The 27,240-nt window shown below is 39.1% G+C and overlaps 1 protein-coding gene across 5 annotated transcripts in view; it reads right to left on the bottom strand.

The window, feature by feature from the left end:
• ADAMTSL1 (ADAMTS like 1) overlaps nucleotides 1-27,240 on the bottom strand; it is a 482,116-nt gene that overhangs the window by 89,971 nt on the left and 364,905 nt on the right. For all 5 annotated transcript variants that reach the window (XM_069777337.1, XM_069777336.1, XM_069777338.1 and 2 more), the window contains 5 exons: nucleotides 20,773-20,884; nucleotides 20,019-20,157; nucleotides 9,098-9,148; nucleotides 4,796-5,000; nucleotides 3,385-3,532 (listed from right to left, as the gene is read on the bottom strand). In XM_069777337.1, coding sequence (XP_069633438.1) covers nucleotides 3,385-3,532; nucleotides 4,796-5,000; nucleotides 9,098-9,148; nucleotides 20,019-20,157; nucleotides 20,773-20,884 — 655 coding nt within the window. The remainder of the gene's footprint in view (nucleotides 1-3,384; nucleotides 3,533-4,795; nucleotides 5,001-9,097; nucleotides 9,149-20,018; nucleotides 20,158-20,772; nucleotides 20,885-27,240) is intronic.

Raw genomic sequence — 27,240 nt, 5'->3', positions numbered from 1 at the left:
ATGGAAAACAGTAGAGCTGCTTTTCTTCCCCTCCAGGATGTGCACACAGTGTAATGAGCTGCTCTGCTCTGGGGAGTGCAGGGCCATGCTGCTTCACAAGCCAAACTCCGCTTTCATGCAGTGTCAAAGTGGAGTATTTGAACTGAAGGTGGTGGAACTGTTTTAGCTCCACAGGGGTATAAAGCAAGAGCAAATTTGGCACTATAATTTGAGAAGGAGCTTTGCATTTCAACAAAACTTTCTGGGCTAGGATCAGGGGAAAAAACACAAATAAAAGGGAGTGACACTCAGACTGCTGAGGAGAACCAGGGCCATACCTATTTGCCACTCACAAATCACCTAAGCCTTTCAGGTTTACATAATGCCTGGATTTGTACTTGCCAACGGGAGCAGATTAATGTCATTCAGAATAGTCAGAAATTTTCTGTGACTCTGTTGTGCACAACAGTGAGCCTTTCACATATGCACACGAAATTTCCCACCTGTCAGTTGTATCATAGAGCAATAACAACTTACAACTTGATTACACAGCTACTGCAACTTTAGTCAAGCAAATTTTCTTGGAGCAAGTTATTAACTGAAGAAAAAAGGGACAGTAATAGAGTTACTATGCCTCTCTCTTAGAAATAGCTGGCCAAGCTCTTACTTTAACATATTTATTAGTGCTATTTAAGGATGAATATTTGCCAGCACAGCTCTTAGTTTAATCTATATTTTACTGCATTTGTTATCCAAAATATGTAGGAGATATTTCTATTTATATGTTCTGCAGCTTGTTTTATGGGTTTTGGAAAGCTAGATCTTACTTCTGTGCTTTTTTTTACTTGGATGCAACTGTTTATAAAAAGCAAAAGCTCTTTTGTACCGTTGTCTGTTATGTGACTTTTAGAATAACTTTTCAGAGGTGTAATTAATTATCATCTACACTGTAAAATTTGTTAGAGGATTAGAAATGTTGATGTTGTACAGTGTGCTTTGACAAAAAAAAAAAAAAAAGAAAGACTAAAAAGCACTCCTAATATAAGCTAAGGAGGAACTGTTACCTTTGGAGATTAAAGTAAAATCTCTTCTTTTATAAAACTGTTCCAGTAAAAACACTTAAATCCTATATTTTACAGAGAGTTGTATTAGATGAATACACCTACTTTATTAAAACTGAAAATCGTTACTTAATCCAGGGATATCCCATTTTTTTCCCATTATTGGTGTAAGATAAAGTGCCTAAGTGCTTGAATAAACTAAAATGAAATAAATTACATGAACTATTTGCATTCTATTTCTGTTTAGCACAGTGTGTTAAAAGAAGAGGGAATTCCACATTTTTTGTCTTGCTGCTTCAGTCATCTAGGAAGATTGTTTTTCTGCTTTATATTAATCCAGCTCCAGAAGGAAAAAGCAGGCTAAGATTAAAACATTCAGTAGAGGAGAGGTACTTTGCTACTTCTACTGCTCTAAATTTCTAAACTCTAGATTTGTGAAATAAAAACGACAAACTTCCAACACATAAATAGATTTGGATTGGAATAGACCTCTGGATATCATCTGGTCCAACTCTCTTCTGAAAGCATGGTTCAGCCTTCACATACATGGGTCTTCAAACATTACCACTTGCATTATGGAGGGACAACTGTGAGAGTGTTGTAGAACCAAGATGAGGAGTAAAATTAAACCCAAGCAAAACAGTATGCTTTGTGTAGGACTTTCCATCCCATGGGAAAAAATGGAAGAAAGAAATAACCACCTACAATCAGAAATTAATTATGTATGTACTGCAGAGGGCAGCACAAGAGTTTATCGAGGGTAAAGATGCCAATATGTTGCAAGGGTGGTCTTCCAGCAAACAGCAATTTACTTTGTTCCCAGACAAGTCCCACTGGAAGAGATTTCTTAAAGAAATGCAGGTAAGGAAAGCTTTCCTAGCTGGTCCTGCAGCCTTCTCAGGTTCCCTAGGCAGGAGTCAGTTGTGGGTGGTTTGCAACACCTGATTTTTTTGTGTCTTAGTGCATTTTGCTTACACGTATGCTGCAGGCAGACAGGATCTTGCTTTACCTGTGCTCTGAACACCATAAACAGATAAAGCCCCATAACAGCAGCTCACTGACTGAGCCCAAACCCACTGAATCTCTGTATCAGGCTCAGAGTCATGCTAACACAGCCACAGGGACTTTTTTTTTTTCATCTTGCAATTGGACGGAGTGAGCTCATGTTGGCCAGCAAAATACAATCCAAACATACTCTACTCTCCAGACTCCCTGTGGCCTGGGTTTTGCCATTTTGGTGGCTGGCATACACAGTGATTTCTCATGGTCCAGATAAATTGGAATCTTGAAACTTGGCAAGTGTGCCCATCACGGGCCACTGAGTGCAGAAATTAAAATTCCAAATTTCACTGTTCCATCTTGGACCAGCACAAGGTCACAGATCACTCCTATTTCACAGGGCTTCATAATAAGTGCTCTTAATATGTATCAGGATGGGAATTCATTTTTTTAAAAGAAATTGATTTCTTCTTATGGTGGGGTTTAAGTCTCCAGTTTAGGGAAATTAAGTTCACGTGCAGTGCTATAGCCCAAAAGTGTCCATAAGTTAGTCAGCATACAGACACAGAGGTTGTATTGATAGAGCTGTGTACACACACAAACACATGTACACTCATATACCTGTGGAAATGGTCAAATACCTGTGTTTGCTGCACTAGGCCACTGCCCACTAATCCAATCCAGTCTCCAGGACTTTTTCTAACATTTCTACCCCAAAAGAATGTCCAAACAGCTGCAGAAATGTTTTATCCTTCTCTCAACAAAATGTAGGGCATTTACCCCAGTATTACTCTGTGTTTGAGGCCCAGGTCAAGAAACATTTCTATACAAACTGAGTACTCCTTGCTATAAGACGCTTCAAGTCTAACACTTTGCCAAATTTTGCAGCCTTGCTAGTAAGAGGAACTTCATTTTGGGATGTACAATGCTTGCTTCTGACCTATTTCAAGCTCCAAATTATGAACAGGCACTTTAAAATTATGGTTACATTTATCTACCATAAATGTTATTTATTTATTTAACTCCTTTTAAAATACAGGGCAAATTTAGCCCAGACACAATCAGTGAGGTCAAACCTGCTTACACAATGATCAAATTTACAGTTATATTGCTTGGTCTGCTGTACCACAAGTTAACAGTGGAAACCCTGGAGCTTGTAAGAAAGAGGAAGGGGCCAGCATTCACTTCAGGCTGTTAGCAGGCAGACTGGAATAGGAATGGCAGGCCTTTAAAGATGCAAATTCACAACTCAGTGCAGGTGGAAACAGTGCTACCAGCAACAAATCAAAACTGGTCAACATGGAAGAGCTCTGAAAAATGTACGTGAACCATTCTGCCTCGTTACCTTTGGGTTTGTAGCAAGGAGTGGGTACTATGCATTCTTCTTTTATGTGTGGCTTTGTTTTAGGACTACAGCCTCCTGTATGCATCCCCCTGTGATCAATGCAAAGGACCACACGGTACCTGAGTCCTTGTCCACAGGTTACAGTGCACTGGGAAAAAAAAAGATAAAAAAAGTTGCATGTGATATGTCACAGGAGTGATAAATAAAAGGGGAATATGCAATACAAGTATGTGTACATCAGTGAGCAAAATATGATGCAGAAACACCGAGCCCTGAACATAAGTTATTCATCATAATATTTGGTAGTTATGGATAAGGTATAAAACTAACAGAAATTTGTGCCTTTTTTCTCTGTACATTTACTTGGTTTGGACATTTTGCTGCTGGATTTCTCTCACAGTATCACTCTCTCAGAGTTGGCTACTTGGCTTGTGGCCATCTGTCCCATATTGGATATGCTTAGTAACACGCCGTCAGTTTCATCTGGAGCCACTCTGCTTTGCTTGCACAAAGTACTGGGGCTTATGGGTTAACAGAGGTGACACTCAGCTATTTTGGAACATGGCACCTAACAGAATGAGAAACTATTTGGGCTTTCTTCCCTCAGACACTTTCTTTAGTATTTTTTTCATTTATTTTTGGTAAGGTACATCAATTTTTCCCCCTGTACAGATTGTTTCAGAAGTGGTTGTACAGGATCAAAACTACCAACCAGTGTGGAGGGCTATGGACACTACCAATATTACTTTGCTTTTGGATAGCAGCTTTCATGTGGAAATCACTAAACACTTAGCAATCAGTGAAGAACTGCGGATAAGCTAGCTTAGCTTCTAAAACCGATTTTACTTGTTAAGAAACTGGGGTGGTGAGAAACTACATTCAAAATTAAGTCTTTATGTACAAAATCAAAATACTTTTCTACTTTTGTAGAAAGACATTTCAAAGACATTTACTTTTGAAAGTAAAAAGAGGGAACGGTGAATCAGGAACAGACAACTGCAAGCATCAAAGAGCAGAGTAATTTATCGCTTTGTGTATTTCTGGAAATTTCTCAGCAATTCATTATATTCAATTTATGGCTGAAAAGTTGTAATAAAGAGATACCATTACATGCTTACTGGTTTTCTTTTGTATATTTCATTTTTGTTCCTAGTCTATTATTAGTAGAAGTTCACTAATTAACATTACAGATCTGATATATTTCCCATCATTCTCCTTAATCATGTTAATCTTATTAATACATTATTCCTGAGTATATACTTTGCAGTTAGACAAATAACGTAATTTAGAACAAAGGTCATGGTAATAAGGAAAGAAAAGTAGTGAATGTTCCTACTTCCACAAGCTCACTAAACTATAAGATATATTCTTAGTGCCGTAAATACAAAATCAACAAAGCTAAGCTGATTACCGGAGACCATTCCTGAGCAAGCCACTTTGGGCAGTCAAATATATTGCAAGGCTGGACAACAGGCATCTTTGGAGTATACATGCATTTCCATTCTTCCACGGGGCTGATATGTCCCTGAATGTCTTCTTCCACACATGAGACACTGCGGCTTTGAATGCCCCCTCCACAGGATGAGGAACAGGCAGTCCAGGGTGTACTTTCCCATCTAGGGAAAAAAAAGCCCAGAACAGAGAGGCATCAGGAAAAGGAACCCCTGCTGCCCCCACCCTCACCTGCACCCCCCAAATGCATAAACTGCTATCTGCAGGAGGGTTTTTTTTTCCGATTAATGTCAGTAAAAATTAATCATATATATATTTTCATAAGTGGCCAAAACAGCAAAGCACTCCCATGGCTCCTGTCTCTAAATCACAGGTTAGTAAATATGAAATCTCCTCTCTCCCACTAACCCAGTGACTACTACTACAGAAACTCTAAATACTTTTAACTTAATTCCTTTTATTTAATTGATGGGATTATCATATCATCACAATTTGTCATGTTCTGAGGAATCTTTGTTACAAATCACTGGAAGCTTAGTGTGCTCTGAAGCTGATGCTCCTTTTGCAAGAACATGCAGGGAAACAGCAATGTTTCTTTCCAGGGAAACAACTGAGTTGAAGAAAAAAAAGATGGGAGGAAATTACCAAAAGGAAGATGTGACTATACTAATAGGATATGTGGCCTCTGATAGTTAAACCACATGGGTCTTGTTTCCTTACAGTTGAGGCAGTGAGAGGAACTGAGAAACCATCTTTTCTCTACAGGTGCCACTTGAGAATGTAATGACAAATCCACAGAACAATGTGAAAAGCTATGCATACTTACAAGGATAATCCTTTTTTTACAGTGATGCATATACAGTAATGTAGGCATAGTTTATACAGTACTGTAGGCATTGTTTTATATGTGTAGCTGTCTCTCTACATACATAAAATAGTCTGCTATTTCCTCTCTTATATTCAAGCCATTGTCACAGAGAGGACCCGGGACTGTTGTCACGATCCAGTGTGGCTATTCCTGTGCATGCCTGATGGTATAAAAGTGTGCATGTTCTATCTACCTGGAAACACAAAATCTTTTTTTTTTTCCAAAGACAAATGTTCTTTTGATATGAATATATGTCTTTTTGATATCCTTTTGATAAGGACATTAGAAATAATATTTGAAACAATTATTTTGGTCATAAATTTTCATTTTTTTACTTAAAAAATAATTTTTGTGGAAAAACCTCCACCTGTTTCCTCTTTCAGGTAAGAAGGAAAGAAAGGGAAAGGTGACGATTTTTTCTCCCACTTAAAACAAAGGAATTATTTTTATTAACAATTGCAGGACCACCAAGATTGTTAAACAATATGAAAAATGCTTATCTTTCCTTCTGATTTTTCATCACATCAACCCATCTTTTTCTCATCAGCTCCAGTACACGTAAACACTACCCACACTTGGCTACTAGCTGAAACTGCCATAAAACTCAATGTGAAATGGCTTATGTTAATAGCTGTTTATGAATGGTAAAGCCACTGATTAATTCTATGACTTACCACTGAAAAGTGGTGAAACCATGTTTACACCATGCCATATCCATCACTGTGTGCTCAGCATAAGCCACATATGTCACAAACAGTTAATTTTAGCAATGTTTTTAGTTCAAATGTGTTACCTGTGTTGCTACTGAACAAGTTTCCCAGCATACAGCTTAGGTATCTCACCACCACAAATCTAAATGAAGAGGCCTCTGACTGAAACTCATGAACAGCAGAAACTGCTGCAGCCAGCCCGAGCCAGCTTCTCCCAGGCATAAAAAGCGATGGCACCAGGGAATTCCCTGGAGTCTTTGGGACAAGTTTCCAGATGCCTTAGGCAACCTCAGTAATACCAAGCAGCTTAAATCTAGGCAAGCAGTTTGGTCCTCGGGTTTTGTACGAGTGTAAGATGTAAGGTGAAGTTTCTCTGTTGCACAGCTCTTAAAGCAGTGTCACAGCTCCTTTTGAGGTACAAAGGGTGCAACATAGACAGAGAATTTATGAAAGTAATTGGTGGTGCATTAAAAGTGAGCACTATATCCGCTAAACCATACCTTTCCCTCTTTGTGATAAAATTCAAGGCTGAGGGTTTGCAGTAGGGAAATCTTGCAAAGATGCCTTCCCAGATTTGCTCTCCACTTCTGCCAGAGTCTTTGTTGCTCTACTCTGTCCCTGGTATTAGGTACCAGTCTCAGACAGGTAATGCAACCAGGGCCTCTCTGGTTTGGTTGTTTTTCTTTTCTTTGGTTTTTTTTTGGGGGGGGGGGGGCCTAAGATCTGCAGGTTCAGAAGAAAGACATTTTATATCCCCCTGCCTTGTCTCTGTCTCATGCCAGCCTCGTGGTCTATTCAGTTTCTGCTGCCTCTGAGGTTTGGAGAAGAGATATGTGGCTGTGTGCTTCCTCTCGGGGCAAGGGAGGAAGACCTGAGCCCTGTTTGTGGGCTCATAGGAGCACATATGGGAGAGAGGGAGACGGAAAAGACGGAAAGCAGCAGCAAAACAGCAGAGAGAAAAAGGAGGGGAGAGGTCCCAGCCAGCAGCTGCAGCCTGAGCAATCGATGAGGGGGCGGGGGGGTGGTTAAAGGAGAATAGTGCGGCTGGGAGAGTGAATGTAAAGGGGCTGTTATGGGGTGAGACCATAATCCAGAACAGCTTGAGAAACAGTCTCAGCCTTTTGATCATTTTCAGGGAATGATTTTTTTTTTTTTTTTTTTTTTTTTTTTTGCTTTCAGTGTTACTGAAAGCTAAATACCTCAGAGCATTTTGATCCTTTATTTTGGATTTTCTTCAGCAGTAAAAAAGCCTCTGCCTAGCTGCCAGCTCAGGATGCTTTTTCCTTAAATGCAGTCCCTTCAGTGTTAAGTACTGCTGAATCATCCTCTGATTAAAATTGTTCTCCATCTTTTGTCAATGTACATGCCCTTTGTACACAATTGAAATAAAATCCATTTTATTCAAAGCTAGAGTGTTAAACCCTGTATTAATATTCTAGCTTCTATATTGCTTATTAACAGAGGTTTAATTTTTGTGGTTAGGAGGTATGTATGTTTTTTTTCAAAAATAAAGAACAGAGAAAAGTGTTTTCCAGAAAAAAGGAGTTAGATGCAGAGATATATTTTACAAGCGTATCTCACAAATATGTGGTGATAATGACTGTGTGTAAATAACCACAAGTGCTTAGCTAGGAAGAGAAAATGCAAATGACACAGATCTTTGATCTGTCAGCATGTCAGAAGGCTGTCAGCATGAATGGCAGCCATAATGCTTGGCAAGTAAGCTGCTCTCCTCCTTGCCTTCTCAGTCACAGTTTGGGGTGGGTCCATGACTTGGCCAGAGACTCTGTTGAAGGTGAATGCGCTGTACTTGCACACTGATGCTGAAAGCTGTCTGCATTAGGCCTCCCCATGGTTTGAAGGAGGTCGTTTCCTCAGCAGGATGAGACTAACAAGTTGCCTAGGGGGTTCTTTCTGTGATTACATACTCCATGACACAATAAATTAATGAAGAAGGAAACACAGCACAATACTATTGCATGTCCAGGCGGTATTTCAAAACCAAAAGGTTATTATCCTTCAGCTAACAAACATTTTTATCCACACCAGTCTTATTCATTGCTTTAAGAGTAATTACTTGTGATTATTTCCATGAGACCCTCAAGTCTTACATTAAAGACATTTTAATTGTGAGATAATTAATAATACAAATAAGGCCTTTATCCTATTCTTGCCCCTGATCTCTGATTCCTTAGAAAAGCCAATGGATTAATGCCTCTGGGGAAGGCATTAGCATGGGTTTGCAGGATCAGAACACAACACTAATACTGTCTAAACCCAAAATCTCACAATTTGTAAGCATGCAAGAAGCAGCACTGCCAGAGAGAGAGAGAAAGTCTGAGGGTTCATTACAAAACCACAGGTTATAGTCCTGTTCAGAGATGAGTAAACGGAAGAAAAAAGAAAGGTGTGAGAAAAAAAGGGGGTTGGGGGGAGAGAAAGGGACCACACACTTAATAAGTCTGCATTGCTGCTTCAGCTAGAATATTGTTTCAGTTCTGCATGAACAGAATTTAGAACAACAGGTTAGCACTTGAACATCTCTAGGTTAATCTGCAGCTGAGAGCAAGAGAAAAGCAGCATCTGTTAACTTAGTTTGAGAGCAAAGCACAAATGCAGAGACATGAAAAAAAGAAGTAAATGTGTTTGTTAATCCTAGCATCTGGTTGACTGTTTTACATACCGAGGAAGGGGATGGTAGAGGTCATAGGGCATGATCTGCTTGTATCCATCACTGTTAGGAACAATAATGCCAACCCTCTGAGTAGAAGGTACACATAATAAAATAAACACTAAATGATTACATCATACAACTTTTTTTTTTACACAATATTACAAAAAAACCCGAAACCCCAAACAAACAAGATATTTTACCTAAGTTGCTATCACACTTAAAACAAAACTTATGCTCCCATTCTACTGTTTGAGTCATTCAAAGAATAAACCACTGATTACTACTTTATTCTTATGAATATATTACTGTTTGACTAAGAAGCAATCCATTACCACAAATTCTCCAAATGAGTTGTCCAAATATTATTTAAAATTATGAGGTTACTATCTGCCATTAAAAAAAATAATTCTACACTGAATACTTTCTTGGACTTTGGATCCAAAGTCACTGAAGACAATAGGGGAACCTCTATCTGCTTCAGAGAACTCTAGATCAAACCCTTTTTAAAACTATTATATGGTTGTTTCTGCCCTTCGGATAAAACATCTGCTTTTACAGGGGTTGGGATTAGAAATTTGGGGAATCCCAATGCAAGAATTCAAAATCTGTAATTCTTGTCTCTCCACCTGAAATCAGCCCAATATCATTCAGCTTCAGAACCTGCCTCTTTATTTGTTTTTTTCTGGAAGAAAGAAGGAGCTGAAGAGAAGAGTAACATGTCATGTTGGTTTTTTTGGTTGGTTGGTTTGGTGGTGTTGTGACTGGTTGGCTTGGATTGCTATAGTGTTATTGGTATAGTGTCTAAATAATATAACATCTAAAGGTTATTGAAGGCAATAGTGTAGGTCAAAATTAGTTGTTATCTGAACCATTATCATGCCAGTTATGTGTGAGATAGATGTCACTTGACTTGTTGGCAACTACAGGGTCTCACTGAATTGCTAGTCTGGAATTTCATCTTTCGTCTGCACTTTTTATGGATTCTGACTCAGAGTAACTCTACCCGTGTTGTTTCCCAATTGTCAGGTATATCTATTAACATTAAATAGATTGATCCCAGAGCACCTCATCTATCAGTTTAATTGAAGCCACTGTGTAACAGGGGACTTGGATGGGGCAGGTGGGCAGAACTATCAAAGAGTGAATGCCACTTGCATTAAAATAAAAAGTGTGTCCCTACACAAGCTACAGAGAGAGGAAACTGACTGAAAAGAATGAAGGTGGGTTTTGAGAGCCACATACAGATAAGAAGTGCTAGGTATGCTGCTACGGATTTCTGCAAGGGGGAAGGAGCAATGGAGGTAGAAGGGAGAAAGTATTCTCCATCCTCAACACAGTTCACTGAAAAATGCTATGAAAAATGAATGTAAGGATTCAAAGGAGCCTTGTCATGCTGAGACTAAAGGGGTCTTTTCTCCATTCAGTCAACAGGGTTTTTATGTGCATAACTTGTCTGTGATAGGAGAATGGATCCCATTGTGTTTTCACAGCGAGGAGTCAGCGCCAGGTCAGTGTGCTGGAATTTTCCAGCTAAAGCATGCAAAGATGCTGGAGCCCTTGGAATGTGTGATGGGGACTAGACAACTCCCTCTAAGTTTAGCAGCCTCTGCAGTCTCAGGAGCCCTCTGCATGAGTGTGCATATTTGCATCTTCAGAGAGCTGCCTGTCTCCACAAAAATCTAGAAATCTAGGAGAGGCAATTCTGCCACTGGGAAACTTTGGAAAAGACAAATGGGTCATTTAGAATATGGCCAATGAACAAGTCTTTTCAGACTTAGCTTGATGGGTAAATGCCTGGAGAAGTTTGAGAAATCGTGTACAGTATTTTAAGAAGATGGAAGGGGACTTTTTCTGAGTTTTTTTGCTCATGCTTTTGGGAATCTCTGCTGTTTTCTTGACTCTTCTACCACTGCTGCTAAAGTTCCACTTTGAAGCCTTTTGCACCTTCCAGCTCATCAGCTTGCTGAGGAGCGGTTGGAAAAACTTGGAAAAACCAAGTTCAGAAATGAAATAATTATACTATAAAAGCATCTGCTGCCTAAGAAAGAAATAGATTTCAAAACTTTTCTCACTCATTGCAGTGAGAAATGTTTTCTTTCTAATAAACATGATCTCTATGCATAATCCTGGTCTACATGCATTAGAATGCATGATATCCAAGGCCATTCCAATGGAAATAACCGTACCACATCCAAACATTGTTATGAAGACTATATAACATTTATAAAGCACTAGATTAATATTGTCATTGGAAAGGTTTGACCCTCAAAGAATTTTGCATACATAAATTACATTTCTGTAAATGGTATAGAGCTCCACAGAATTACTGACACTGTGCTTGTGCATATGTGAGGGGCTGCCAAAGGCTCTCATTCTGTTACTGCAAGATAATGATCCCCAGCAACGTAAGTCCCATGGTTACAGTGAGGAAAAAGACCCCCCCAATAATACACAATGGCTTAATCTATGACTTTAAAAATCAGCTTGAAGATACAACAAAACAGCAGATGGTCATTGTACCATCAATGGCAACTGCATCTTTCCTAGCTAGTCTTGTGTGGGTTTTTTGTGTGTGTTCCACAAAAAAACCCCCAAGCCTAAATGAACTATTTAAAAAACATCTTAGAGATTACTTTGGTGAATCCTGTACTTTTTGGCTGGACAAAGTGGTTTAAATTCCATAAATCTGTCAGCCCATGATACTCCTATAAAAAGATGGAAGAGATCTAGTTTATGGGCTTTGTTCACTCTACATTACTGAGACAAAGCAAAGGAGATGGTGTGCTAAATGAATAGAGAAAATAGTAATAATTCCTCCACTATACTGAGATTTCTGGCTGATGTGGGAGTAGCTAACAAGACTCATTCACACAACACCTACAGCAAACCTGCTTTGGCAGGAGCAGGGAGCACAAAGCAAATCATTTTGAAGAGCTATCGTGTCTCATGTGTCTGAAATCTCCCATGCCTTTCAGACCAACAAGTTGTGCCATATACTTTGCAGGTTGGTTTGCTTTCCTCCTGAGTTCTGTCAGCTTCAGCACAGTTGCTCTTTTAGGCACATGTCCAGCTGGAGCGGGAGCTACACATACCAGAGGTGGGTGTGCTGCACCCAGGCCTGCCGTCTCTGCAAACATTCGGCTTTCCCCTGGGATGGGTGCCCGCAGCTGCATTCCCTGAAAGTCATGTTTGGTGTCATCTTCCCTGGTAGCTCCTTTTCCTCCTTAAGCTACCCTCTTAGCATGAATGACAGGCGCAAATGCCTCTCTCCTGTAGCTCCCTGATGACTCTCCAACAAGGTTTCAGCCCTTCCTGCCTCCCTCTCCTGCATGACCACGGCTCTCAGGTTGGCCACCTGCTGAGCCGAGCAGGGGCACGGGGGCTAGAACTGGGAGAAGAGCCAGCAGAGAGAAAGGACATCTCCCCCGGAGATGCCTCAGGGTGGTGTGACCCTGCATGGGGACGATGTGCCAAGGCTGGGAGTGGGGAGGGGTGCCTGACGCTCCTGTGCTGGTGCTCCCACGTCCTGCCGTGCCAGTGCCCAGCCTCTGCAGGACACTCGCATGCCTTGGGCTCACTACCTTCACTTCTGCTGCGGACTCTCTTTTCCTGTGGGTTTCCTGTGTGCAGTGCTGCAGCCCCAGGGCTGCCCACACTCCTGGATGGCTAGAACTGTTACACCTCTTTCCTAATGAGGACTTGCCCAGCGAAGGTTTAGAACTTTGCTGAAATCTGTCAGACTTGAGAGTAAATGATCTGCATGGCAGGGACTATGCCATATAAGCAATGGTCCGAAGCAGGCCTAAGATACTAATAAGACCTGAAAAAGTTCATCACAAAAGACAAGAGTTTAGGATCTGAGCATCTCCCTGAGAGCCATGATTATCACTGGACAGACAACAGGCTTGCGAAAAAGTCTCCTGTTTAACACTACAAGTCCTGACCCTAAGGCAGTGTGTGATACTGACCCTCCCCTTAGAGTGCTCTGTGAAGATGCTGCAGTGTGACATTATCACCTTGTGCTACAAGAACGCTTTCTGCCTTGAGAAACAGGTGTTGAGGCCCTCAGATAGACAGTATCTGTTAATGTTTCCCATGGGTTACTCTGTAAAACTATCACTATTTCCATTCAGAGCTGGGGAAGATGACATCTATGGTTACACCACAGGTACAGGCAACATTGGCTTTTGAATGCCTACTTTTGCAGGTGGTGAGTATCGTAATTCTCAGTTACGCTACCAGTATGAGTTACATTTCTGGTTTCTGGACCACCGTACCTAATCCTCAGATATAGATAGTATTGTGATCATCTTATCACATTGCACTCTATCATTGTGGAACTTGAAGAGCTACCATGTATTTTGTGTTTACATATCCTTTTATATGGTGTTAATACTTTACGGATTGGTAAAAACCAATGTCCCCTACCTAAATATTTTTAAATGGAATGTCAGTGGATACTTAAATAATCCACTTAAAAATGCAAAGGACTGCCAAGAAAGCTATCCTTCTGTGTCAACCTCCAGAAAAACCTCACACTTTAGACAGTATGTCTGTTCAGCACAACAGTATCTCACCTTTATAATAAATGACCTGTTTGTGGTGTACAGATTTCAAAATCTAAGACACATATGGTTTACTTATCATTGCCATAGACTGCTAAAAACTAATCTTTTTACAGGCTTGAAATGGGTGTTATCAATTGGAAGCAGCAAAAGTACTTCCTTCCTGTAGCACAACTGTAGTGCTTCTAAAAATCCTCCCTTTTATATTCAGTTAAATATTTTATGGTGTTTTGGATGAGCAGTGTTTTGATACAAAGGTGGAAATGTGTTATTTTCTACTACTAAATGTTAACAACTGAATAGCCAGTGAAAACCTCTGTAAATGACCATCTTACTACTTGCTGCAGTTTTGGTCTCTTCTAGGACTTAAATAGACTACATTTCCCCTAACTTCATCTTGGGCAGATAGATATCTGCATTTGATGCTCATAGCAGTACAAGAACTACTCTCCAAACTTACAGTTTGTTATCTGATGCATCCTGACAGCTCCTTTCTGCCTTTCTTCCTCTTTATTTAATATAAACTATCTCCTTAGAGATGAATTTGCTTTGCTATTTACATCTTTTAACAGTTTGACGAATGCTTCCTGGCCTGCCCTCCCTGCCTGTTCAGACAAAATAATTTTCTAGCTTAATTTAAATGCCTTTTACCCTGCCCCAAAATTCAAGGTTTTTGCCTATTTGTCTTGAGAAGAAAATTGCCTTTTTAGGCATTAGGAGTACCTGCAGCTCATCTTTATCCTGCTCTTGAACTCAGGTGACCCCAACTACGACTACCAGAACATTGCCGTTGCTATCAGCTCCTTCTCCATTTACAACTCCTGTATATGAAGGCATATGTACTGCCATTTCTGCTCAAATGTACCACTATTTCCAGTTCAGCCTTCCTGAAAACTTATCTGGTGGTTCTTTTCCTGCTGCTCTGAATTGTTTTTGGCCTCTTAAACTTCTCCCACATTTTTCAGGCATAATGCATCACTTTGCTAATTTCTCCAGCAACCTCAGTAGTTCCTCAGTAAATTCTGAACTGTTCGAAAATCACCCTCCATAAATATATAGTTGGAATGACTGATGTTTGTTGACCATACTCCCTCATTTGCAGGCAGTGTACTTTTTGCTACTACCAGTCTCATTTTTCCAGCACATGCAACTTCAACCATGCTGGTGGAAGAGGTTTGTTCTCCCTTCTGCTTTGACAGCTAAAACCTTCATGTCTCATCTTCCCCTAGAATGGCTCTGTCTTGCTGTCTCTAGGATCATTCATATGCGTATGATTGGCCATGGAAATTGAGACCAGACCCAGCAATCAGAGGCAACCAAAGTTCAGAGAGCACTGCAAGGCAGAAAGGCTTTCTTACCCCGCCCTGTAACAAATTAAGAAATTAAGTAAAAATGCAAATACACAGAAATGACCATTTGCCTGAGGCAGAGATCAGGAAAGGGCATTGTCATGACCAGTGTCCCACATCCATGCAAAAAGCTGGGGTGTTGTTAAAAAGCCCAGTGTCTGTGGTAACTATGGGATATTTTATGTGAAAGAGTATTCAAAACAAAGTTTAAATCTATCATATGTCCCAGTCGAGGGCAATAACAATAAATGAGTCACTGTGTCTCACACCCCTCTCATCACTGCAGATCTATGGCTGCTACTGTGTAAATCAGAAAATGCAGCCTGCCTTTTCAGGAACATATGGGCACTCCAGTTTTGTTCATCTTCCAGAAGGAATGTAATGAAAATGGGAACACTGTACTGCTGTGATACTTGGCTTATAATTGCTATCTACTGTAATACCTTTAGGGAAGCTGGTAACAAGCAAATAAGTATGCGTTTGGCCTTTTCCTGCTTCAGCTGCCAATTTGTAATGAAGCGAGGAGACCTCTGTTACTGATTAAAAGAATACTCTATGTTGCCCTTTTAATAATGTACATTTACTCATTACTACCTCTTTTTCTTTTGAAGGAAACGTATTGAAGTTATCATGCACGTGTCTTACACTGTTGCCCAGGAACTTGCATACACTTTCACATCACCAAGTATTTTGGGGACTTCTCACTACTTGGCGTTACTCTGAAGGGCCAAAATATCCTAGCATTCTTTTGTGTGCTTTTACATGTACTTCATTGCTCTTGTCAGATTAGCTAAAAATTAACAACTAAAAAGTACAATTTTATTTAAAGTTTCTTTTTGTTAATGCCTGCCTCCACCACCACCCAGTATGGATTGTTAAGTGCAAATGCCAAAAGAAAAACTTTGATGAGTAGGAAGAGGAGTTTGCAATTTTGCTGGAGGACTCCATAAACTGTGGATAGTTGAGAATTCTTTCAGGTCTCTGAGTGTTGTTGCTTGAACTAGAGGTATTTCCCCAAACTTTCCACAGGTACTAACAGTATTTCTGGTGGCAGGCTTACAGATAATGCTCCAGGCAAATTCCAGGATTTTTGCCTGTGCAGATCAGACTGGCATTATTGATAGACAAAGTGATAAAAAGAAGCCAACATGTTAGAGGCTTGCTAATATGACATTTTTGAAACAGTTGATGCATGAATTTAGAATCTTTGCTGAAGTGGCCTTAGAAATCCTCATACACCATTGCAATGTCCTGGTAAAAGCACCAGTAGAGCTTTTGTGACTCAGAAAACCCCACATTAACATGTAGCAGAGATAGGCAAAAAACAGAGCAGATGATTGGTAAAAATGCAGAACAGTGCAGCTGGAAATGCCACTTACAAGCTGAAGATGAAATCTAGAAGCAGCACTGATGTTGCTCCAGAGAGTATCCTGGTGAGTAGGTGAATGACAACTGGGGTAAAAGCCTTTTTCATATTTGTAAAACTTGCTTTTTGGAGGAATGCTTTTGAATTATGAAAGAAATGGTGTCTTCAGCTTATGGCACCTCTGAATTGTCCTAACTAAGTGTTTAGCACACCCAGTTAAGTCAAAGCTAAACAGACTTTTTCTCAAAGCAGAAAAAAATTCCATTCACCTTTTATTAGAGGATACCAGACGGGAGGATACTGATGACAGCTAAAAAAACCTCCCCTAAACCCTCTAGTCTGTGAAGTTTTGGATAGTTAAAAGATTTGAAATTAATTAAATACATGAAATCTTAATGTTGGATTTTGCCACGTAGAAGGGGAGTGGACTAGATTGAAGTGGGTACTATTTACATCAGGAGACATTATACATATATTCGCCAGTCAAGTACGGACTGTTGTAAAATCTTAATGGACTATAAATAAACAGATCTTTTCTTTCTATCTTTCTAAGGTGAGAGCTGGATCGCAAAGATCCAGCCAGAGAGGCTGGATAGGGCATTGGTAGCATGGAGGGACAAAAAGGGACTTCACCATCTATCCTGGAAGACACTTATTACCAGTCTTACTTAGGTGGATGGGCCACCTTTACTTAACCCAGAAAAGGTACATGTATAAATTATATGTGTTTGATAAATAACTTCCCCCACACTGCTTCTTCTCTGAGTATGTGAGAAACTGGGTTTACAGAAAGAAAAGTTGATTCATTTTCCATGTCCGTTCAGTCTAAGCTTTTTTTGCAACTTATGATGCCAGCAATACTGCTAATTATTGCCATAATAAGCACAATAAAGTAAAACGTTTCTATGCACTAAGCCTAAAGAGGCAACTAATTGCAGGTCCACATGATACTCCTGGTATTCACTGAAACTTTTCTTTCAGCCTGCCCTTTGCTCAAAATTTTAATGTAAGCTCTCCTACAGTAACCCCTCTTAGTTGCTTTATTCAGTGCCACTGTGGTCTTCCACCATTATTTTCTGTGGCATTCATTGACACACCATAGGAACAGTCAGCAACCACTAATCAGCTATGCCTCACTGGAACAGGGTTTGCCAGGAAAAATTAACATCTTCATTTTATATCAGCAGAGCAGAGTGGCTGCCACCCAGCAAAGACACTGCAGAGCCAAGACGCTCTCCTCGCTCATGCTTCTGACCCCGTTGTTCTGCTTCACCTACCCTCTTCCTGACCGTAAGACAGCATCAGGATTCCAGAAGTTACCACAGATTTCCTCTGGTTTTCTGTCTGGGTTGTTGCTTCTTGAATTCTTTACAAAGATACTTTTGAAAATAATCATTTGCAATTTGACATTCTGTGAGGATGTTTCCAAAAAGCCAATTCCTCTCTGTTACTGCCTGTACCCTGGGTTGGCATAGCTGTACTTCTAAATGACTCTCCGTCCCCTCAGGGTTTTTATATCAACAACTTTGCCTTGTTACATTTTATATAAAACAAAAATTGCTTCCTGACATCTGCCTAGCTGTTATTTTTTTTCTCTCTTTCCTCCCATGTACCATGCAGTTGTCTGTCTTACCATTTGAGAATGTCATTTAAAATTATCCGGAAAAGTATGGAAAATATCAATAGTATAAATTCCAGAGGCAAATTACATATTTGACTCAGGACTGTATTTTTTAAAAAATAGCAGCTTAGGCTTTAAAAAAAAAAAAAAGCAGCTACATAAAATTACATTCTCATTGGTACTGTGAGAGGTGAATCTAAAAGACAGGTTCCATATCAATTTACACCTTTCTGCAATCCTTTTTCTGAGATGTTCATATTTAGGTCTCTTACCTGATCATACCTGGCCTCTACTTTACTGACACCTGTCTCAAACAATTCAAAGGAGAATTCAGAGAAAGAGTTTTTGATCTGAGAAAATCACTGAGGAAAAAATACAAGATCTTTATTATAGTAAGGTTTCTAGTTGCAACTGTTAATATATTTAAGTAACCTAAGAAATTAAATATATATTTTTTTTGTGAAGGTACTAGGACAAGAGAAGCCAGATACTGAACTTGACAGAATATTGTTAAAGGAAAAAAATGGTCTTGTTGCATTGTGGAAAAGTAATCTTTAAGTTGAAAAATCACTTCTGAATACGTGCTCAACAGGAAATACTTTCCACAAAGCCCTAGTGAAGCTGCATTCTTAATATTATATTCTTAATACATCCTAATGAAATACATGATAAAGTATGTAACTTAAAGAATGTACAACACAGCTGAGATAAATGTTGGATTTTGAGATTTGATATTTCTGCTATTTAATTCTGGGAGATTTTAACTTCAGATTTTAAACTGTATAAGAACATTTCTGGCTTTTAATTATTCACAAACAGAATTACCATTAAAAATATGTTTAGTAGAACAAAGGAATATAAACTGCCATACACTCTGGGTAAAGTGTCTTCAGTGATGAAGAAACTTGAGTGTTAAGTCCAGCTATGAAAAGACAATAAACTTTAATGAAAACTTTCTAGAAGAGGTGAAAGCTGCCTTGGGCTTGGAGTGATTTGTTCTGCTCTGATAATGCCTAGCTAGTCTGAAGCTGGTATACCTGGTTTAGGACGCAATCATCCTCAGTCAGGTGGATACACAGTCCCGTAGGTCCGTAAAGCATCCTTCTCCTGGCTAGGATATCTTTTTTCTACGGCAACCTCCAGCAATCTGAAGGGCCATAGCAACATTTTAGGTGACACTTACTTGAACTTGCTTTATCAAACTTGGCACAAAACTAGTCTAGAGGGAAAGCAGAAGGTAAATAAATGGCTTTAGGGCATCCTTGCATGCATGTCTGCTGGGCTGCACTTAACCATCTTTTAGCAAAGCCACACAAGAGGACCAAACGGTTTAGATTACACAAATAAATGCTGGTGGCTTATGAGCGGCTGCAGACTGACTTCCACTGAAGTTCAGGGGAATCAGTGCAACAAAGGACTAGTCCTTTTTGTGGTTTTGTTCCTTTTCTTATACATGGGAAATCTGACCCGGTGATCTTACTATTTTTACTATTAGTCCTCTGAGGAAGAATGCTTGGCAGGGGAGCAGAGAGGAGTCTTTTGTATGGGGCCAAAAGGTATTGATAATTAGAAGAAATTCCCATGTTACAGTCTTAAAAGCTGCCATAACTGCAAGTAAGCTTTTTATTAAGGAGAAAAATGTAAAAAGCCATAAAAATAATGCCTCTAATTATGATAACAACCATTTTCCAACAAAATTTTTACCCCAAGAGAATTTTTTCGATCTTACTAACACTTAAGAGACATGTGTTGATCATGGGATGGTATAAGGGACAATTTGTTTTCTCACACTTTATAACATTTAATGAGGCAAAACACAATCTGAGGGGAAGAAACAACCATTTCAAATCAGTCCTTGCAATGTGGAGGTGCTAAACAGAGGTCTTTTTCTACATGGTACCTCCTCATGATGAGAAAGAGATTGAATTACATGGGCTAAATGACACTGTAAGCAATAGCAAAGGAATATTTTCCTACTTTATTTTACTTCTTTAGAGCCCAGTCTGTTTTAAAATTAGAGCTGACTGACCTTGCAGGACAAGGGTCCAGATTACACTCTTGAAGTTTTGGCTTTGGCTTGATATTTTCAGGATAATAGTGACAGTATTGATCTGCTACTACCCGGTTGCTTCTCAGATCAAAACATTCAGCAGATGTCAGCTGATAACCTGCAATACACAGTGGAAGAAATAATATGTGAAGTGGTGTTCTTCTTGTCTCTCTCTGAACTTATCTAAGTTCTGGTTTGGTAAAAAGCAAACGGAAAATATCAGCGCTTTTGGACATAACAACTGCTGTTTTACAGACCAGATTGAAACCAACAGCTTAAATCACATGTAGTAGGAAAAAAGATAACCAGTATGGTCAAATAAAAATTCAGAAGCCTACAGCAAACAGAAAAAACAAAGGCCAAGATTTCTTGGTCACCAGGACTCGTACACTCAGTTTTAGTTCAGAGGGTAAAGCTGCTGGTAGGGATGGGGGCAAATGGGGACATCTTTTGACTCTAAAGCTGGCCCAAATTCATTCAGCCCTTATGTGTGACAGCTGTAGCATTAAATGCAGTCATGTGGATATAAAAATGTACTTTATGTACACAGCCTGGTATGATGCTAAAAAATCTACAAACTACTACCACTGTTGCTACATCCCTCCCTTCATTTAGATGTAACTAATTTAATTTGCAGATTTTGCCCATTTTAATGATCCAAATCTAAGTGCAGCAGTTGGGACAGATCCTGTATGTAGACGACTGTTTCTGGAATACAGTGGAAATTCATTACCTCCTCCACAGGATGCTGAACAAGGAAAAAAATCAGTTTCCCTCCATCGGTGAATGATAGGCTGATAGAAGATAAACTGAACTGAACTGTCGGCAGCACCAGCATAACGGATCTGAAAAAGATGTAAAGCCAAAGACTGAACCTGACATAAATATCAGGAAGAAGCGTTCTGTCACGTGCATCTTGCAGCTTTGAGACATCTTGCAGCTACATGAAGTACCAGAGATACTTTGCAATAGGAAAATGAAACACACAAAATAGAGCGTAGATTGGTGGCAAAATCTTAGCTGCAAAACACAGTCAAATAATTTCCAGGCATAATCAGTGGCATTTCTGACCATTCTGAGACCACGTTCTGAAATAATGAATGCACAGTAAGTGCATGATTAGTGCTACTGAATAATTTTATAGGCACAGAGGATATGGACTTATCTTTACTCCATCAGAAAGCCACCTACCATTACCTGCTGTCCCTGCCATGTTTTCATGGATTTTAGATTTTTACTATTTCCCAAACACCTTCTGAGGCCATGTATACTATATTAGATAGTTCAGAGTAAAAAATGGGAGCCTGTGCTGTGAGAAATACAGAAGTATAAAAATTTTAATTCAAGATTTTTTTGTTTCTGATGTGAGGTCTCTTTTTCATTCTTCTTTGTGGTACTGTCATTATTATAAGGCTGCCCTTCTGCTTACTTTATTTTAGCTGAAAACATGCTCCTTTCAGTTTTAGGTGTGGACTCTTGGCTGGAGCTAAGTGCATGTTTGGAAAACACTCTTTAGAGCCTACAAGTACTGCCAACTTTTAAGCCACCTGAGCTTCACTATGCTCCCAGTACTTTGTGTGCTGTAAACAAGAGTTTGTAGTGCAAGGAGTGCAATAAGAAAAGAGACCTTTGCACTGCTAAGGCAGCACCACTTGCACCTGGCCCAGGAAAAAATCCTTCCTCTTTGATAGCTGTGCTGATTAATACAGTTATGGGGACTTCACAACCTCTGCAGGGCATCCCTTGTCCTTACCTCTAAGCCTTTGCACGAGCAGCTAGAAAGGGAAGAACAAAAAGGCTGCTATTAAAAGCCACTCGTAGTTGATTATTTGTCCTAGAACATAATGTATTGGTGTTGCTTTGGCACCTCTGCACTAGTGCATGATGATATCTCAGGAGAGAAAACTGCCAAATGACAACCAGAAAAGATGGACCCTTCTCCAAGTCAGTACTCCTACTTTCGGCAACAATCCTCCCTGTCCTTTTTCTTTTTCCATGTTTTGAACAAGTTGCCCTGTTTTGGAAACACCATTTTTCAATCTGCCTTTCCTTTTCTCTCTTTCCAAATGCCAAGAGACATTGTCAAAGAGTAGACTGTGAAACAGAAGCAAAAATATGACAAATTGAGCTGAACAGCGTAATCTCGGTTGTTTGTTTTGTTTTCCCCTGTAGATGGATAGAAACATGATTACAAATCAGACTATACCTTGAAGAGAAGGAGGAAGGCAAAAATACTGCAGAATATGTTGATGGCTGTAAGCGATCTGGCCCACCGAGACTAAAGCTGCCCTTTTCTAATTAGAGTAAACAGTGACGTAAATTCCCAACAGGAAAAAAAAATACAGCTGTAGCAATACAGCTTCTTCAGCAAATGGGAGGCCTTTTGCACGGATTAGTATCGTTTGAGTCTGTGTGTCAGGAACAGGATATCTAATTCCTTGTGTGGGGATGGTGCATTAATCACACACTTCAGAAGGGTCTTTCTGGGCTCATAAAAGCCTCATGCACTCCTGGGAAAAATGTTCTATTGTGCTGGAAGCCATTCGGGGAGGTCTCTGATCTGAATGTGCAGAAAAAACATTCATTGGGGAGAATTCTGCTCTTACTATTTGTTTTTTAAGGATCATCAGTGATTCTTAAACTCAGAAGATCTGCTCAGCAATACGGTCTTCAGTGAATCATGAAGAACAGACCAAAAGCTCACACAGAGCCTTCTATAAAAGGAAGGGAAGGAAAAACAGTTCACATTAAAAAAAAAAAAAAATCAGGAAGACAGAAGCGTTTCTCTCCCTGCAGACTATTCCTGCATGTCTGCAGAACTATCGCTCTGTTTTGACACAGAGAAAAGACAGATGTACATCTTTTACAGCCTAACGTGGAAGTAACTCATACAGCCATGATAACAACATAGGTGAGAAAGAATTACAGTGAGCCACAGCCATGAGCTAAAATTATACAAAACAAGCAAATGAAAGAAGCAGGCACAGTATCATTTATTTTTTTAAGGAGTACTGTGAGCAGAAGAGGAACAATGCATGGTGATTCCACACAGCAAAAATTTCTTTCTGATTTTGTTTGACAGTTTGTTAAAGCTAAGATCTTGAGCCAGGAGAAAACGTCAGTGGCTGCTTGAGCCTTGCAAAACTCAAAGTGAGACTTGATAGCTAAATGCTTTAAGAACTGTCGTGGGTTTGCTGCACAGGGCCAACTTCCACACATTGAAATACTCAGCTCTGGAGTATGGTGAAATTTTTTACCTTTGCAGTATTTGCAACACCCCGCTAGCTATGAGAAATACGAGAGCTTCAAAAAGAGATGGTCAATTCTTGAGAATATTTAGTTAGTCCTCTAACAGTGAGTTTTGCATCCTTAGGTCACCAAACCAAAAAAAAGGCAATCGTTCATTATGTTTGCAAATAAAATCCTACCTAAATTTTTTAATAGCAGACAGCAGAAGTACTCAGATCTTGCAGAGCACTCAGCCCTGCATTTGTGCATTGCAACTCCCTAGAGATCATCCTTTACTTCTGTTAGGTTTCAGGGGAGTTTGGAGTATTCTGAACATCAAGAGCAGCCCACACCACTTTGTAAGACCCAAGAGGATATCACCAGTCTTATAAAGAGTTGGTTAAAATTCGAGTCCTCAGACCATCCATCAATAATTAACTGTCTAGCCTACAGTCACTAGCAATAGAGATACCTATTTTTTCTTTTAGAGAGACCTTGGAAAAAAATAATCTCTTGTACCCTGCTTTTTTTAATTGATTTTGTAAATGACTGTCTGGGATGCTGCAACAGACACACAAGCTGTTGCTTAGGTGAAGTTTGGGATTGATAAAATGAAGTATTAATTTTGGGGATATCCACAGAAAGTTGAATGAAAAAAACAGACATCATAATTTGAATAGGAAAGCAGCATAATCTTTTTGAATTATTCTGATCTGTCCCGTGACTAAGAGATGGCACTATCTGACTTCACCTTTGTATCATGTTGTTATTCCTATATCCCCCAACTTTGATTAGTTCACATGAATAAAACCAGGCAAGAAAAGTCCCCCAAAGCCCAACCCTTTCATGCTTGATTTTAGCAGCATATGCCTGAACTGTTTATGTTCACTGAAGAACACATGACCTGGCCTACAAAACTGCAGTAAGTTTACTTGGGTGGTTGTGAAATTTAATCAGCAGTTTATAACCAGCAGTGATAGCCAAGCAATTATCAATGTTCATTGTAGGGTTAAACCATGAAAAATTTATTCAATAAGTTGTTCTTATTTTATGAAATTGTGTGTATTGGGGTAAGAGGAAAGGCACCATTTCTTTCTTGTGTGTGTGTGTGTCCCAAACTGGGGACAGGGAGACGGAATTATTATTGCATACCATCTTTTGTCTTATGAAATTTGATCTGGTATATTATGATCTAGCTTCATGCCACCATGCTTATTAAAAAAGTTCTAATGGATTTTTCCACATCATTATTACAAATGCTTTCTGCAAGTGCCAAATCCCAAATCATCAGGTTTGATTTATTAATGAGAAGTTCAATGTTGAAGTCTTCTAAGTAACATATAAAGAAACTGGGGATGAGGTTGTGGAGAACCGTCATCATGTGGCATATGTAATTTTGTTTTTTTCATGTTAGTAAAAACAAAGGTTTTGTATGATGCTTTCCTTTCTCTACTTACAGTGCTTTAATATTCCGGTTTGTATGTAGTGATACCTTATACTGAAAAAGGAGGATGTGCAAGAGATTTGTTGCTGTTCATAATTTGTTCATGAAGCAGAAGTAGAAGCCAGACATGGTCATGGGAAAATAATTTTACAAGCTTGTTTAAACTAACGTAAAAAGTACAAAAAAATGTAAGTCATGAGAGATGCTGAAAGCTTTCAAGAATACTGTCTAGCACAGGACTACACCATGACTCCTCTGAGCTTGCCTTTTAATTCCCTTGGAAAGCTGAAGGGACCTCTGACTTTAAGCTCCAGGGAACATGTCTACTGTCCACTTCAGCATTCATGTCCCTTGATGGTGATAGCCCTGTGTTGGATCAGCTTGGTTTTGGGATTGTCTTTATATGGAAGGCAGCTCTGTCTGTTGCTTCTCAATTCAGCCTCTAAATCAGCCAGAGAATTTGCTGTGAAATTACATTATCACCAATTTACATGCTTTACAAAGCATCTTTGAACTTGCACACCATGCCTCAATCTTGGATTAAGCTGTGTTCCTTTAGATGATTAGGATGACTGCTAAAAAGCCCTAAGACTAAATCTCTCACAAAGCCAAAACAGAAAGCTAGAAGGTTCAAATCTTTTCTGAAATTCAATTATTCTCCACAAAGGAAGAACAAAATACAAAATCAGTGCAATGGACTGACTACGATAGCTGGGAGCAATGGAGCCTGCTGTACCAGCTGCAATAGCTGTGACAATCTGTACAGAATCCACTACTAAGTGCAACAAAAGGAGAAGCTTCTCAAATGAGAAGATCAGAATTATTGCACAGACTAAGGGCAACCCCAAATACACCAAAATAATCCCTGCTATTCTTTGGATAGCGCCCATAACACTCCACTCATCTATAGAAAGACCATTTCACCACCAACAACATGCTCCCAGGGTGAGAGAATTCAGCTTTGAGCAAGCCATCTTAATCCCCACTGCAGAATATTTATTAACCTTAATTTAATCATGGCAATACCTAAGAAATTAATGTAAAAAAATAGGAACCTATTGTGATAGATGCTGTATAAAAATAAAATGAACAAAATAAAAAGACAATGTTTGCCACAAAAAAAAATTGTTAAAATGATGAAAAATGAACAAGGTTGGCACCAAAGCTTCATAGTACTTAAAACAGACGGATTTTTAAAATAGATAGTTTTGGGGAATTTACACATGATACCAGAAAAAAGTTAAAGAAAAAGAAAAGGAAAAATTACAAAGAACAATTTGTTAGAGGAAGCGAAAACAACATGTCTAAGAAACTGTCTCTATTGCCTCAAATTAAAACCTGACAGTAGATTCCAGAACAGCATTATTTTAAAGAAGTGTGTAAGATTAGTGATAACATATCTCCAGATTCAAACAGCATCTTCCCAGTAGTTTCAAATCATGTACTCTTTGAAGAACACAGGAATGCAAATCACATATGATCACATTTAGCCTATTTTCATGAACAAGCTATTGTTTAAACCATAGGAAAATAGATAGAAAATTGTAACAATATTTTTTAGAAGGGGCTTCATGAGTAATGCATGTAACTGCAGACCAGTAATGTCTATCTCTGTTATGGGGTCAGTAGCTAGAATGAAAAAAAAGAACAGAACACAAAGATGGGTCCCTGAGAAGGGTGATGCTTTCTGAGCATTGTGATTTGCTTTGCCAAAGATTCACTACGGACACTGATAAAGGCAGCTTAGGTATCAGTTTTCTTCTAGGTCACTCACCAAAGGTCCTAGACAAAGTTCACATGACTTAAGATCCTCCCATGGACTGATGACTGGGTAACAGAGAAGGGTCCTATAACCTGTTCTTGCAATGGATGAAGGACCTGTGGAATCCCTTGGGGATTTGTGCTAGGGCATGACTTTTTAGCCAGACCCCCAGATGAACAGAATAAAGGGTCAACCATGAGCTGACCAAGTTTACTTACGAAAAAAATTATGAATGGTAGCTAAAAATGAAACTGTCTGTGAAAGCACTTGAAGTTTTGGCAGACCAAATTACAGTTCAGTAAAAAAGAAATAATGCCTATGGGAAAAAACAATTAATTATATATACTAATTATACATTAAAATGTCCTCCACATTAGCTACTACTATTCAGAATGGTGGTAGCGTTGTTACAGGCATTCCTCTGAAAAATATGAGCTCAATGTGCAACAGTTAAAAAGATTAATGGACTATTACAGAGAGGAAGGAAAAAGAAGAGAACATTACACAGCCAAGTAGAATACATTTGTGTCCAGATCGTTATGGGTAGTTCACTCTTTCTCAACATATAATTTATCTCATATAATTAATCTACTTATATTAAATAAATATCAAACAATTTTATTAAATTTTATTAAACTACACATTTACTTATAGGAAATGGATATTTCCAAAATATACATTTATAGATTTAAATACTAGTCACAAATTACATATTTATGTCTATTATAAAAAATTATGAAAATATAACCACAGTGGAAACAGGAGAA

Source organism: Haliaeetus albicilla, chromosome Z (assembly GCF_947461875.1).
Source record: "Haliaeetus albicilla chromosome Z, bHalAlb1.1, whole genome shotgun sequence".
NCBI lineage: Eukaryota > Metazoa > Chordata > Aves > Accipitriformes > Accipitridae > Haliaeetus > Haliaeetus albicilla.
This window is presented reverse-complemented; position numbering and strand designations above follow the sequence as displayed.